Source organism: Schistocerca nitens, chromosome 8, assembly GCF_023898315.1.
Source record: "Schistocerca nitens isolate TAMUIC-IGC-003100 chromosome 8, iqSchNite1.1, whole genome shotgun sequence".
Taxonomy (NCBI): Eukaryota; Metazoa; Arthropoda; class Insecta; order Orthoptera; family Acrididae; genus Schistocerca; species Schistocerca nitens.
In genome coordinates, this window is record NC_064621.1 from 76,328,413 (window position 1) to 76,343,186 (window position 14,774).

General features: G+C 40.1%; 1 protein-coding gene across 4 annotated transcripts in view; it reads left to right on the top strand.

Annotated features, from left to right (window-relative positions):
• The window catches only part of LOC126199290 (homeodomain-interacting protein kinase 2), a 236,852-nt gene that overhangs the window by 166,019 nt on the left and 56,059 nt on the right, over window positions 1-14,774 (top strand). For all 4 annotated transcript variants that reach the window (XM_049936110.1, XM_049936112.1, XM_049936113.1 and 1 more), the window contains 2 exons: window positions 1,246-1,521; window positions 6,543-6,697. In XM_049936110.1, the coding sequence (XP_049792067.1) occupies window positions 1,246-1,521; window positions 6,543-6,697 (431 nt within the window). The remainder of the gene's footprint in view (window positions 1-1,245; window positions 1,522-6,542; window positions 6,698-14,774) is intronic.

Sequence of the window (14,774 nt, forward strand, 5' to 3'; positions counted from 1 at the left end):
TCTCTGACCATCCCCTCCTCCCCTACCCCAATCTCTTTAGTCGTCTCCCCCTTTTCCCCTTTCTCTATCCAATTCCTCCTCCTCCCCTTTCTCTATCCAATTCCTCCTCCCCCTCCTCCTCCCCCCTCCTCCTCCTCCCCCATCTCCCCCCCCCCCCCCAAAAAAAAACACAGTCTCTCTCCATCTCCTCCACTCCACTTTCTCTGTCCATCTCCTCCTTCCCCCACACTCTGTCCATTTTCTGCCCCTCCTCCCCTCTATCCATCTCCTGATTCCCTCTCTCTCTGACACCTTGTGCCTTGTTTATTGTTATTGCCAAACAAAACCTAGATTGGGAAATGAAGTCGGTCACAATCACTGGGTAAATCGGTTGAGATTATTAAGATAAGGAGTGCAGGAGACAACTTAACAGCTACTAGATCTGTGAGAGTACTAGCTTCAGTGACAGTATTTCTCATAGTTTTAATCTCTGAACGGGTATGATTACAAAGTTTTTGGATGATTCAAGATTGCATAGTAGTATTCTAATCATGAGCTGATAAGGACAACATTCCTCTTAAAGCTGACAACAGTATAGAAAACAAAACAGCACGCTGCTATTGTTAAAATCATATACAAGGAGAAAGAATATATGTGGAAGGAACAATTTTTCTAGTAGTTTAAATGCCATGTATCTAAGTTAAAACTGGTGAGAAAGAAAATCAAACCACACATTTTCAGAGCACAGCATCTTCTTTCTCGCAGTTGGTTTTAACAGAATATACATTGTTGTGTAAAAAAAAAAGTATGTGGCCTATATCTGAATGTTAGTAGATCATTGTGTAACAATTTGAAATACAACAGTCAAGAACTTAACGAGTTTTTTGTTAACATCACCTCCTCATTATATGAAAAATATATATTTATGTATCACATATATTTAAAATTATATACAGACAATGTATGTCCAAGTATTTGTTAGAGCATTGTGAAATTTTGAAATGAATTGGTCAAGAATTTTTAGAGATTAGAGATTTTTGCTAATAACATTCATCTCCCTCCCCCCCCCCCCCCCACACACACACGTCTGTGTGTGTGTGTGTGTGTGTGTGTGTGTGTGTGTGTGTGTGTGTGTGTGTGTCGGCAGAACTACATGTTTATAACCTTGCGAGGGCAAGTTGTTTTCTCCTACGTCTTTTTGAAAAATTTTGTTGAATTTCAGCGTATGAAAATGCAAAGCTTCTCATTTCAAACTTCATCTTACAGCTCTGGATATTCAAGTGGAGCTTCACAATCCCAAAAGAAGAGATTGCTAGCGAAGGCCCAGTCAGAATGTATGCTTAATGCAGTTGCTACAAAAAAAGAACCTGGACTTACCGAGTATCACCATGGTGATTATGCTCATCATTCATCGTGTAGTAACACTTTGACATCTTGTAAAGATAATGTGGCAGCAACAAGTTCAGCTTCATACCACTATGTGGCAACATCTTCTGCAGGTCATCCCACAACTTCTCAAGACCAGCACATTGTGTACAGTGGGTAAGTGTTTGAGGATGGAATGAAGAATATAGTATTTTAAGAGAATTCCCAGTTTGACGTGGCTTTAATTATACTGAAGTATTTTTTCACCTTATTCTTTTCTTTGGCTCTGATGATTGATGATTAGAGGTACTATGTCCAAGTAAGTTATGACTAATGCCTCATCAGTATTCTTTCATTTGAAATTTTTCTGTATGTCTGAAGCAGCTGCCTGTGCAGATATGGTGATGCAATAAAATGCTGCATGAATTAATCATTCAATCTGCCGTTTCAAATGTACTGATTCACTATGTGTAATTTAAAAATTTCATTGTGTGCAACCATCTCTATTGTAACAGTAACATATTAAAACTTTTAATCATAGGGTTGTTGCACTGTCTCATATATTTCATAGTGTCGAATGCAGGCTAAAGTCCTTCCTTGGAAGCAGAGCTAGCGCGCTCTCTCTCTTTCTCTCTCTCTCTCTCCCCTCCCCCCCCCCCTCTCTATCTCTCCCTTTTGCGGGCAGGCGCTCGCACACACACACACACACACACACACACACACACACACACACACACAAAAGAGATTGCTTATCACCTCAATTGCAGCACAGATGGGCCTTATTATCTCCTGAAAACAGTAGTCACAAGTGTGCAAGTTGTAGTTGTGTGAATGTATGAGAGATATACTTCTGAGGAAAGATTTTGTATGAATGCTTAAGTATTTTTAGTATTTTTCTTTATGCTTTTCTGTTGCACAACTCCTGCTCTATGTGGTTGGTAGTAATCATATTGTTGTCATTCCATCCTACACTTCCTAGTACTTGAGTAGGGGCTTTGTTGTTCTGCACTGTGTGTATGCTGTTATGTCACATTGCTTGTGTGTGTGTGTGTGTGTGTGTGTGTGTGTGTGTGTGTGTGTGTGCGAGCGAGCTAGTGGGTGGGGGGTGGGGCTATTTAGCAGTGGGTTGTTTGCAAACCATTGCTGAAAAATACTGTGCTCCATTTCATAATGTTAATTCTCAGAACTTTGATGATTTATATACAAAGGGCATTCAAAAAGTTTTGCCTGTCGTCTCTTAATTTTTTTATTTCTTTGCAGGAGGGGAATGAAATTTTTGTGAACATACTTGGAACATTTAGCTATACATTGAGCCTATTCAATGTAGCCTCCATCAGCTGTGATGCATCTGGCCCAACATTCTTTCCATGATGTAAATGCACTTTGGTAAAATTCTGGGGATTGGCTTTTACATCATCGCTTTTCACAGGAAATGAGGTCTCTCTCACTATCAAATGTTTTATCGTGCAGGTGGGCCTTCAGGTGACCAAAGAGGTAAAAATTAGACGAAGCCAAGTCCGGACTGTAGGGAGGATGAGGAACAATTTTCCAACCCATTTTCCTGATTTTCTCCTGTGTCATAAGGGCTGTATGGGGTTTGGCATTGCCATGGTGTAGTCTGATGATGTACCAGTGATACCAACACTACCCAATGACAAATGAGTCATTTCAGCAAGCTGTCATGTCATGAAACATCTGTCATTTTGGATGATTTGATCACTCACTACTGTTGATGGTCTACTGCATCGTGGATTGTCCAGTAGAGAGAAATCACCTTCTTTAAACCTCTGCAACCACCGCTGGATACTGCTGCGATCCACTGTGCGCTCCTCATAAACAGGGAGCAACTTCCTGTGAATCGATGTGGCAGAGTCATCGCCAGTCTTGAAGAGGGACTTCATCACTGACCATTGTTGCAACCTGACATCTGCTGCACAGTTCATTATGGCTCATGTATTAATAAAAGAAAATACTTTTATATACCAACTTATAGCTAAATGTTCCAAGTATGTTCACAAAAAATATCATTCTCCTCCTGCAAAAAATAAAAAAATTAGAGATGACGGTGCAAAACTTCTTAACACCCTTTGTAATATGAGCTTGTCAATAGATTTGCTTGAAAATTCTCTCTTGTACCTCGTGCTTCAGCTATTTTCATCTGACTGTTTGTAGTGCTGAGACAGTCACCTTGTGAGATCACGGTACTTGCTAGCTGCTGTCCCTTAAATAAATTATACACATTCAGAACTTTAGCTCTAGATTGTATATTTAATGCATAGCATTTTTTTGTTCTGTTGTCCCATAACAAACATAAAGAGAGCCATTGAATACATGCAGTATAATGAAAACCACTATTTAAAGTTCATTGGATACTCCACAGTATGTGAACACAGAAATGATGGAAAGAGGCAATTAATGTGTTGCCCTGTTGTGAGGACATACTGTGGTGGGTAGGAGAGTATTTCTGCTATAAAGAGCAGACAAGCAGTTTTTGGCATCCCAATTAGATGATGAATTGCCATTGTATAGTTCCAGTTGATGGGCAGAGAGAAATTATTGACAAAGTTCAAATAGATTGTAAATCACCCTGGAGAAGGATATGACAAACAAATAGATTAAAAATGGAAAAAAACCACCATAGTTAACAACGAAATTCAGAAAATGCTGAGGAAGCAAAGGCTGATGCACACTCGCTTCAAAATATGCGTGAATGATGGCAGTCAAAAACTGACAGAGATATGTGGTCCGTAAAAAGATAAATGCACAAAGCATACATCTGCTACCTTTGTCATATCCTAGAAAAAGATCTTACTGAGAACCCAAGAAAATTCTGGTTCTATATAAAATCACTAAGTGAGGCAAAGGCTTCTATCTAGTCATTAGTTGACCAGCCTGGTGTGGCAGTTTTACAAAGAGCACTCTACAGCATTGGCCCCTTACTTAGCTCACAATCATTGCAAATCTCTCAACTGGTGCCAAGTTCTGAGCGACTGTATAAAAGCACAGATGACTCTTGTATATAAGAAGGGTAAAACAATGGACATGCAAAATTACAGACATATGTCCTTAACAACAGTTTTGTGGTGTCACCGCCAGACACCACACTTGCTAGGTGGTAGCCTTTAAATCGGCCGCGGTCTGTTAGTATACGTCGGACCCGCGTGTCGCCGCTATCAGTGATTGCAGACCGAGCACCGCCACATGGCAGGTCTAGAGAGACGTCCTAGCACTCGCCCCAGTTGTACAGCCGACTTTGCTAGCGATGGTTCACTGACACATTACGCTCTCATTTGCCGAGACGATAGTTAGCATAGCCTTCAGCTACGTCAGTTGCTACGACCTAGCAAGGCGCCATTATCAATTGCTATTTATCTTGTGATGCATGTACCGTCAGACCGATGTTCACCAATTGTGGATTAAAGTTAAGTATTCCAACAGATACATACTATTTTTGCTAGTCTCATATCCCTGACCTGTTCCAGACCTCACGCCAGCCTGCGTGAGCTTTGCACGCGTGCCTTTCGGCTACCTCCTAGTGGCTTGGCTGTCTTGCTGAGTCACTACAAGTTTACTGCAGAATACTTGTACATATTCTCAGTTCAAATATAATATTTTTTCTTGAAATGGAGAAGCTTCTGTCCATGAATCAGCACGATTTTAGAAAGCATCGCTCATGCGAAACTCAGTTTGCCCTCTTCTCGCATGATGTCCTTCAAACTATGAATGAAGGGCAAATGCAGATTCCATATTCGTAGATTTCTGAAAACCATTTGTCGTAGTGCTCCATGTAGGCACAAGTGTACAGAATAGGTTCCCAGATATATGAGTGCCTCAAAGACTTCTTATGTAAAATAACCCAGTGTGCTGTCATCAATGGCAAGTGTTCATCAGAGACAAGGAAGACGTGTGCAGGACCACTGTTATTTTGTACCTGCATAAATGATCTGTGGCTGTTTGTTGATGATGTGGTGTATGGAATGATGTCATCACTGAGTGACTGTAGGGGAAAACAAGATGACTTAGACAAAATATCTAGTTTGGCAGTTAGAGCTAAATGTAGGAAATTGTAATTTAACGCAGATAAGCAGGAAAAGCAATCTCGTACTGTTGGAGTACAGCATTAGTATTGTATAACAATGAAAACAATCAGTTTTTGACAGTATAATGTAATCTATACAATTACTAGCATTAGCAGTGTGCTGCTTGACATTGATTAAATAGAATGCGTAACGTTGCAAAGCAATATGAAATGAAATGATTGTGTAACAATTGCAGTGGGGAAGGTCAATGGTTGAGTTCATTTTATTGGGAGAATTTTAGGAATGTGTAGCTCATTTATAGAGAGTGCATGTGTAACACCAATGTGACCCATTCTTGAGTACTGTTTTAGTGTTTGAAATCCACATCAAGTCAGATTAAAGAAATACATCAAATAAATTCAGTGGGTGACTGCTAGATTTTTTACTGGTAGGTTTGAACAACGTGCAAGTGTTATGGAGATGCTTTGGGAACTCAAATGGAAATCCTTGGTTTGAAGGAGACATTCTTTTCGAGGAACACTATTGAGAAAATTTAGATAAATGGTATTTGAAGCTGAGTGCAGAATAATTCTACTGCTGCCAATGTACAGTTGTCATTCACCCATGTAGGTAAGAGAAATTAGTGCCCATATGGAGGCATATAGATAGTCGTTTTTCCATCACTCTATTTATGAGTGAAACAGGAAAAGAAATGACCAGTAGTGGCATGGGGTACCCTCTGCTGCACGTTGTATGATGGCTTGCAGAGTATGTATGTAGATCTAGATACATGCCGAGGTCACTCAGCTGAGTAATAGTTTCTTGCATTGTATAAATATTAAACAAAAAATCTTCTTTCCAGTTCAGTATGTTTAAATTACTAATGCGCAGTTGTTGGAATCCTGTCATGCATTGGATCTATATTTTATGGTTTTTTGCATTTAATTTGTATTGATTTGAATATTAGGGTACCATCACGTAGAGCAGGCAGTGAACAGTAGATAGTCACATTTAATAGTAGAATCAAACAGTCTCCTATTAAATGTGCTTGTCTGCTGTACAACTCATCCTCGATGTGGTGGGTAGCAGTCTGTTTTAATATTCACATTATAATTTCATCCTGGATTTTCCACTGGTTGGTTATGTGCAAATTAGTTTTACTTCATATTTTATTTACAGGGCATGTGTGTGTGTGGGTTGCAGTGGTGACAAGAGAAATTCTTGGGCTCCTTCATCAGCCCACATGAGTAGAGATTTGCTTGGTCCTCCATCAGCTCATAAACGAGAATTAACTGTGCCTGTTTCCAACAGCCGTGATTATGTTCCTCAGCAAGGTAGGTAACATTCATTGTTTAATTTCAGCAATTCAGAATAACAGTTATTATAGGACACATTAAAAGAGTAAGCAAGAAATAGGTTACACTGCTTGTAGTGAAAACTAAGATTCTAACGTTTTATTACAGAATCTGAGTGTTTTCCAAAGTGCACAAATCTCTTGCATCTAGATCTTTTTAAATGTCTATAACAACCCTGAACTTTGTGTTTCCTTATTAATATGATGTTACAACTAGATACTTGTTTAAATTGTAAAAAGTAGTCACAGTAGGTGAATCCCTCTCATCTTGGGACCAGAGTGACCTGCTTCTCCTTTGTAACCTTCCCCAGTCTATGCCTCACTTCAGTGACACTTCAAGAACATTTATCCACACAGTGGCATGTCATTTCGTCCTCCTTGACACATCAGACATCAGTTGCCTTCTTTGGGTTTTTACTCATTTTACTAAAGCCATAAACTTAATTATTGCCCTCCGTAGCTAAAATAAAGCATTTCAGCGTTGTTCATGCTGTGGAACCAGGCTTGATTACTGGTGACAGCATCAGTTTAAACTGACAGGTCCATCAGTGAAATGGCATCAGATGAAAAAAATTGCACTATGATGCGAGAATTTATGTTTATTTCAGTCTAGAATGGATTGACCGGGTCTCTCAGACACTGGCAGATCTTGTTATATCTGCAAGAGCACACTACTCATGAGTAAGTTGTTCATTGTAGCTTTCAGTTAACTTTCTTAGAGAGCATTACAATAGAATCTTGTAAGTACGTTTTTGAAAGGACCCCAGATTTTGAACATCATGAGTAGGAATATGTAGTACCAAAAAATACGAATTTGGTAATGATTTGATTTTTTTTAGTGGTGAAAATGCGTAATTAAAAGTAGTCCATTTGGCTTGTTATGTAATCTCGAAATGCCACTCTTTCTGACATGCTATACCAATAAACTATAATTCAAAACATGCCTTTTTGAGAACATATTGGGGATATCACACCCAGAAACTGAAAGTTATGCCACAGTGTACAAAAACAAAAATATTTCAAATATAGTGACATTGGCGACATCTAAGCTGCTGGAGTCTACACTTGCCGTATTTACTCGAATCTAAGCCGCACTTTTTTCCGGTTTTTGTAATCCAAAAAACCACCTGCGGCTTAGAATCGAGTGCAAAGTAAGCGGAAGTTCTGAAAAATGTTGGTAGGTGCCGCCACAACTAACTTCTGCCGTCGAATATATGTAGCGCTTCACAGGCATGCTTTGCAGGCACAAAGATAAATACTGATGCCAAAACCTCTGCATCAGTAAATAAATTAAAAAAAAAAAAATGTGGAAGACGTGAATTTTTCTCTGCCCAGAGTTTCGACCACTGCATTTTCATACATTGTCCAACGAAGTAAATACAAATTCCGTATTGTTCATCTTCGAATGTTGCAGCATTTCAATGTACTACGAAAATCCGACTGGCAAGACTGTTTGGGATGTTTGTCAATATGGCCAACTCTACATTCTGAATTTTTTCTACCTGTGAGAAGAGATGGTTGCTAATAGGAACTTTTATGAATTGTGAATCACATGCAGTATTCTCTTCACAATAAGAATAATATGAATATAAACATGTTGCCATGTATTGTTTCGTGTTTGCTGCCATCTCATTTAAATCCTGTCTGCCTAATAGACTACGAAACTAGAGTGAGACAACAGCAAACGCGGAAGAATATACATATCATCTCATGTTTATTGTGGTGTCACCGCCAGCCACCACACTTGCTAGGTGGTAGTTTAAATCGGCCGCGGTCCATTAGTACATGTCGGACCCGCGTGTCGCCACTGTGTGATAGTAGACCGAGCGCCACCACACGGCAGGTCTCGAGAGACGGACTAGCACTCGCCCCAGTTGTACGACGACGTTGCTAGCGACTACACTGACGAAGCCTTTCTCTCATTTGCCGAGAGACAGAATAGCCTTCAGCTAAGTTAATGGCTACGACCTAGCAAGGCGCCATTAACCATTTGTACCATTGCATGTACCTCAAGATAGAGCCTCACTTGTATCATCCAGAATGCTGTATACCAAAGGACAATATAAAAGTTAAGTGTTCTAGTAGCTACGTTCTTTTCTTTATCACATTCATTACAAATCCTGTTCCAGACTTAACGCCAGACGGCGTGAGTTGACGCGTGCCCTTTCGGCTACTTCACTGTGGACTGGCTGCCTTAACAGTCCACTACATTTATATTCATATTATTCTTATGCGTAATAGTGATACAGTCAGAAATGAAGCACGGCAATTGACTAGATTTTTAAATCTAAGATTACTATAATTTCTTTGCAGAATGTTATGTACTAAAGAGGCATCTGCAAAGATTTTCAAACGGAGAAAAATTTTTGCTAAACTCTCGTTCAGAACATCTTATATCACACGCAGTCTATTATTTGGTGGTTGTTGATCATTGTCGAAGAAAGCAGCAGTGTTAGTAACAACAAATAGCAGTCTCTTGCCATTTTTCGCTAATGAGACGATTCTCCTCTCTCTCTCTCTCTCTCTCTCTCTCTCACTCTCTCCCATTCTTCTTCTTCTTCTTCTTTTTTTAATTGTAAGCGGCGGTAGCGTGTACAAAAGCAAGCTATGCCGCGAGTGGTGACAGGGCCGTAAACACTCATTATCAGAATGCGACAAACAGTGCATGACACAGTACAGTAATGCATTTTCAGCTTAGAGTGGCATAAACACCTATAACAAAGAGAACGGCACTTATCAGATCAAAGAAAAATAAGCAATCAATTCAAACCAGACGAAGCACGTGAAAAAGGAAGGGTACCTATATAAATACGGACGGAGCGCCTGATGCATAGCAATGGCTACCTGGTAAAGTTTACTGCTAAGCTTACTACTCGAACCAAACTACTGTAGCTGTATCGTCATTCATTCGACCTAAATTGTGTATCATATTACAATGGACCAACTCTGTTTCGATTTGGAGGTGCAGCCTAAAACTTTTCTCTCCCCTTGAATTTCGAGTCTCAGATTTCAGATGCGGCTTGGATTCGGAAAATTTTTTTTTCCTTGATTTAGAGTCTCATTTTTCAGGTGCAGCTTAGATTCGAGTAAATACGGTAAGCCAACAGCCAATTGGAATGCAGGTATGTTATGTGACATGAGCCTCCAAAATGTGAACGCACATTTTAGGAATGTATCTTAAAGATTCAGATATCAGCATTTAACTTCAATTTGAGTTGACTTTTTATCCAGTTGCGTATACTGTTTATGTTCATTTTCACTTTTCGTAACAATATCAATATTGTTATGTAACACACAAAACATAACATTATGTACACATAAAGTATCTGGTTAATAGAGGGACACCACAGCCTAAAACAAAGTAAGTAAATAAAAACAAATTAATAAATACAAAGCTGGCATGTGACGATTTTATTTGATTGGCGACTCCATGGAGTACTGTGTGCACAAAGACCATATATGTTAAATTAAAAGGAAGGTCAGCGTTGGCCATAATATTGATGATTTATTGATAGCAAAATCAATTTTCAATCACATAGTGATCATCTTCAGTGCTGGAAGTCAAAAATATCACATAGCTGTTTGTTGTTGTTGTTGTTTTTTGTTCACTGATTGCTATGTTGTATTTTTAACTTCCAGCGCTGAAGATGATCACTATGTGATTGAAAATCGATTTTGCTATCAATAAACCATCAATATTACGGTCAACACTGACCTTCCTTTAAATTAACAATTTTATTTATTCACAAAGAGAGGCAGTATTTACACAGATGTGCTTAATACAGGGTTTATATGTTCTGGGAAAAACCTGGGAATTTTTTCATCTGGGAGAAACCCAGGAAAAGTCTGAGAATTCCTGAAATTTTTCATTGTTTTAGTTTTTGGTAAAATTTTTGTAATTACGGCTGGGAGAACTGATACCCTAACAAAGAATTTTACTTTAATCCGCTACTGCAGAAAAATAGTGTAGCAATAAAACATAAAGGAGAGAATAACACCAAAATAAAAACTTCTGTTGTGAAGAAAATGCACCATTTACAAACAACAACAAAACTCTGTGCACACACAACCGTCTGTCGACAACAAAATGTGTCAAAGACTATGCAGTACTTGGTAATAACAAACTGCTTTCAACACATCTTTCTTGTGGGTCTCGTTTCAATGAGCGTGATGTTACAACTGTTTACATTTCTAAGAGGTTGCAGGAAAATATCGTGAATGTTGATTTGTGAAGCATTACTTTCAAAGTAAACATTCTTTTACCCAAGATGAATTATGTTACGTGTGAGAATGTGCAATGAATTTCGTAAATCACAGAGCATTAGACTCGCCTTCAAAACACTGAGGACCAGCCACTTAGGAAGATTTTGGGCCGAGAAGACAAGTCATTTATGCCGTTATTTAATATTTTAATGGCACATTTGCATTTGATATATTTTAAAAGGCTAACAAATGCTAAAAGAGAGAAAATTTCAAGGTTACTTTTCATATTTGTTACAGTTCTTTCATAGATTACAAATTATACAAAACCAGTGACAGAAAGTGTAATTATCTTTCAAAAAATAGTGGGGAGTTGTGAAAGGTTTGGTGTACAACAGTGAAATTTTTAATTGTGGTTGCTAGAAAGATTCAGATGCTGCAAATAAGATGTGCTCTGAAGATCCTGTGTAACCACATCTTCAGAAAAAATTGCAAAATATTTTTGATGACCAATAATATTTTAAAAGCTTAGTTGTTCTTGTACTGTTTGTATAATAATTTAAACCATTAACTTTCCCTATTTGTGTGTCCCATTATGTAACAGTGATGTTGCAATGGGCTGCTATGCTCTGAATGAGATAAGTGTGACATGAGCTATGATTGGCTGACAAGAGTGTGTTGCAATTTTGATTTCACTTCTTAGGAAGCTACAGTGCTGTAATTGGTGGAATTTGTGTTTGAACTTTAGTAATACAAAAATATGCAATGTAAATGTTGCCACCCGTCAAAGATCTGTCTAAAGCACATTTTTTTTTTTACTGGGCTGCATTTCCTAAAATGCCAGGAAGTTCCATGCCAGTGTATAAATCCTTCACTATTCAAAGGATTGACAAGTTTTATAGCTCTGAGGGAAAGTGTATTTCCACTTAAGACAGAAAAGAGCATATTAAAACTGAGAAAAACTGTATTTTTAACTGAGAAATCCGAGAAGAATACAAGAATTATTTTTTTTTCCTGTATGTGTACACACCCTTTAATTGACTGGAGCATCGTTCATTTTGCTTATTCCCATTAGTGAATCACTACTGGCAATATAGATTTTCATTGTTAAAATTCTTAGTATACTATACATATTAACCTAACTGAACTAATTACACGACACTGCATACATCAACATCAATACTCTGTAATCCACGTTATGGCACATGGCAGAGGGTACCATGTACCACTACTAGTTATTTCCTTTCCTGTTCCACATGCAAACAGAACGAGGGAAAAACGATTGCCCTTATATCTTGTCTTGTGACAGCCAGAGCGAGAGCACCAGCAGCAGCGAGTACTGTTTGTATAAAGCGTTTATTTTGCATTTTGTTTACGACCTTCCACTAAGGAAGGGATTCTATTTGTGTTTATCTGCTCTGCATAGAAACTAACAGTTCTTGATCGTTAGGAGAGAAATTTATTTTGTACTTATTTGCTGCGCTTAGCTTTTAAATAGTTTTTCTGGGAAAACCTAGCGTAGTTTTCGCGTCTCGTATTTCAGTGAGTGTTTCTTGATTATCAGAGTAGCTCATCAGAAGATTATCTTGGGAATTTGTCACCGTATAGAGTAGGGTAAACATAGTCATGTGTAGGGACTGTGGTTGTTGTGAGCGGACGCAAGGAGAATTGGCCACTCTTCGGGGGCAGGTGGAGGCTTTGTCTGTTAGGCTCATCGAGCTCGAGGCGCAGGCGTCGGCTCGTAGTGGCGTTGGGACAACTGTGGTGAGACCTATGCCTACTTCGGTGGCCTTGGAATCACATGGAACCCCTGATGTCGCTGCGTCTTCCGGCAGTGAGCATCTTACCGGTCAGCCATCACTCCAGGGTGAATGGCGGACAGTGGTGGGCTCGCGTGTGCCTGGCCGAAAGGCGAAGGTGGGATCTGGCCGCGTGGCAGCTGCCTTACCCCTTTCCAACAGGTACGGGGTGCTTCCTAGTGGTGATGACATCGTTTCCGAGCCACCACAGGATGCCTCGCCTGTTGGGCCAGTGGCCGATTCTCCGGCAAGGTCCCGACAGTCACAGAGGGCGGGCCTATTAGTTATAGGGAGCTCCAACGTTAGGCGGGTTATGGAGCCCCTCAGGAAAATAGCGGGTAGGTCGGGGAAGAATGCCAGTGTGCACTCGGTGTGCTTGCCGGGGGGTCTCGTCCGTAATGTGGAGGAGGCCCTTCCGGCAGCTATTGAACGCACTGGGTGTGACCGGCTGCAGATAGTAGCACATGTCGGAACGAATGACACCTGCCGCTTGGGTTCTGAGGCCATCCTTGGTTCCTTCCGGCGGCTGGCCGTTTTGGTGAAGACAACCAGCATCGCACGCGGAGTGCAAGCTGAGCTTAATATCTGCAGCATAGTGCCCAGAGTCGATCGCGGTCCTCTGGTTTGGAGCCGTGTGGAGGGTCTAAACCAGAGGCTCAGACGACTCTGCGACTATAATGGTTGCAAATTCATCGACCTCCGTTATTGGGTGGAGAACTGTAGGGCCCCCCTAGACAGGTCAGGCGTGCACTACACACCGGAAGCAGGTACTAGGGTAGCAGAGTACGTGTGGCGTGCACACGGGGGTTTTTTAGGTTAGAGGGACCCCCCCTTGGGCGAAACGATAAAATACCTGACGGCTTACCAGAGAGAACATCAGCATCGTTGATAAAGAACGCCCGTCCTCAGAGACCAAAAACAGGAAAAGTTAACGTAATATTGGTAAACTGCAGGAGTATCCAGGGCAAGGTTCCTGAATTAGTATCGCTTATTGAAGGAAATAGTGCGCATATAGTATTAGGAACGGAAAGTTGGTTAAAACCGGAAGTGAACAGTAACGAAATCCTAGACACAGAATGGAATACATACCGCAAGGATAGGATAAACGCCAATGGTGGAGGAGTATTTATAGCAGTAAAGAATTCAATAATATCCAGTGAAGTTATTAGCGAATGCGAATGTGAAATAATCTGGGTTAAGTAAAGTATCAAAGGTGGGTCAGATATGATAGTCGGATGCTTCTATAGACCACCTGCATCAGCAACCGTAGTAGTTGAGCGCCTCAGAGAGAACCTGCAGAACGTCGTGAAGAAGTTTCGTGATCATACTATTGTAATAGGGGGAGACTTCAATCTACCAGGTATAGAATGGGATAGTCACACAATCAGAACTGGAGCCAGGGACAGAGACTCTTGTGACATTATCCTGACTGCCTTGTCCGAGAATTACTTCGAGCAGATAGTTAGAGAACCAACTCGGGAAGCTAACGTTTTAGACCTCATAGCAACAAATAGACCGCAACTTTTCGACTCCGTGAATGTAGAAGAGGGTATCAGTGATCATAAGTCAGTAGTTGCATCAATGACTACAAGTGTAATAAGAAATGCCAAGAAAGGAAGGAAAATATATTTGCTTAACAAGAGTGATAGGGCACAAATCGCAGAATATCTGAGTGACCACCATCGAACGTTCATTTCTGAGGAAGAGGATGTGGAACAAAAATGGAAAAAATTCAGAAACATCGTCCAGTACGCCTTAGATAAGTTCGTACCGACTAAGGTCCAAAGCGAGGGGAAAGATCCACCGTGGTATAACAATCATGTACGAAAGGTACTACGGAAACAAAGAAAGCTTCATCATAGGTTTAAGAGTAGTCGAATCATAGCTGATAAGGAAAAGCTGAACGAAGCGAAAAAGAGCGTAAAGAGAACAATGAGAGAAGCATTCAACGAATTCGAACATAAAACATTGGCAAACAATCTAAACAAGAACCCTAAAAAGTTTTGGTCATATGTAAAATCGGTAAGCGGATCTAAATCCCCTATTCAGTCACTCGTT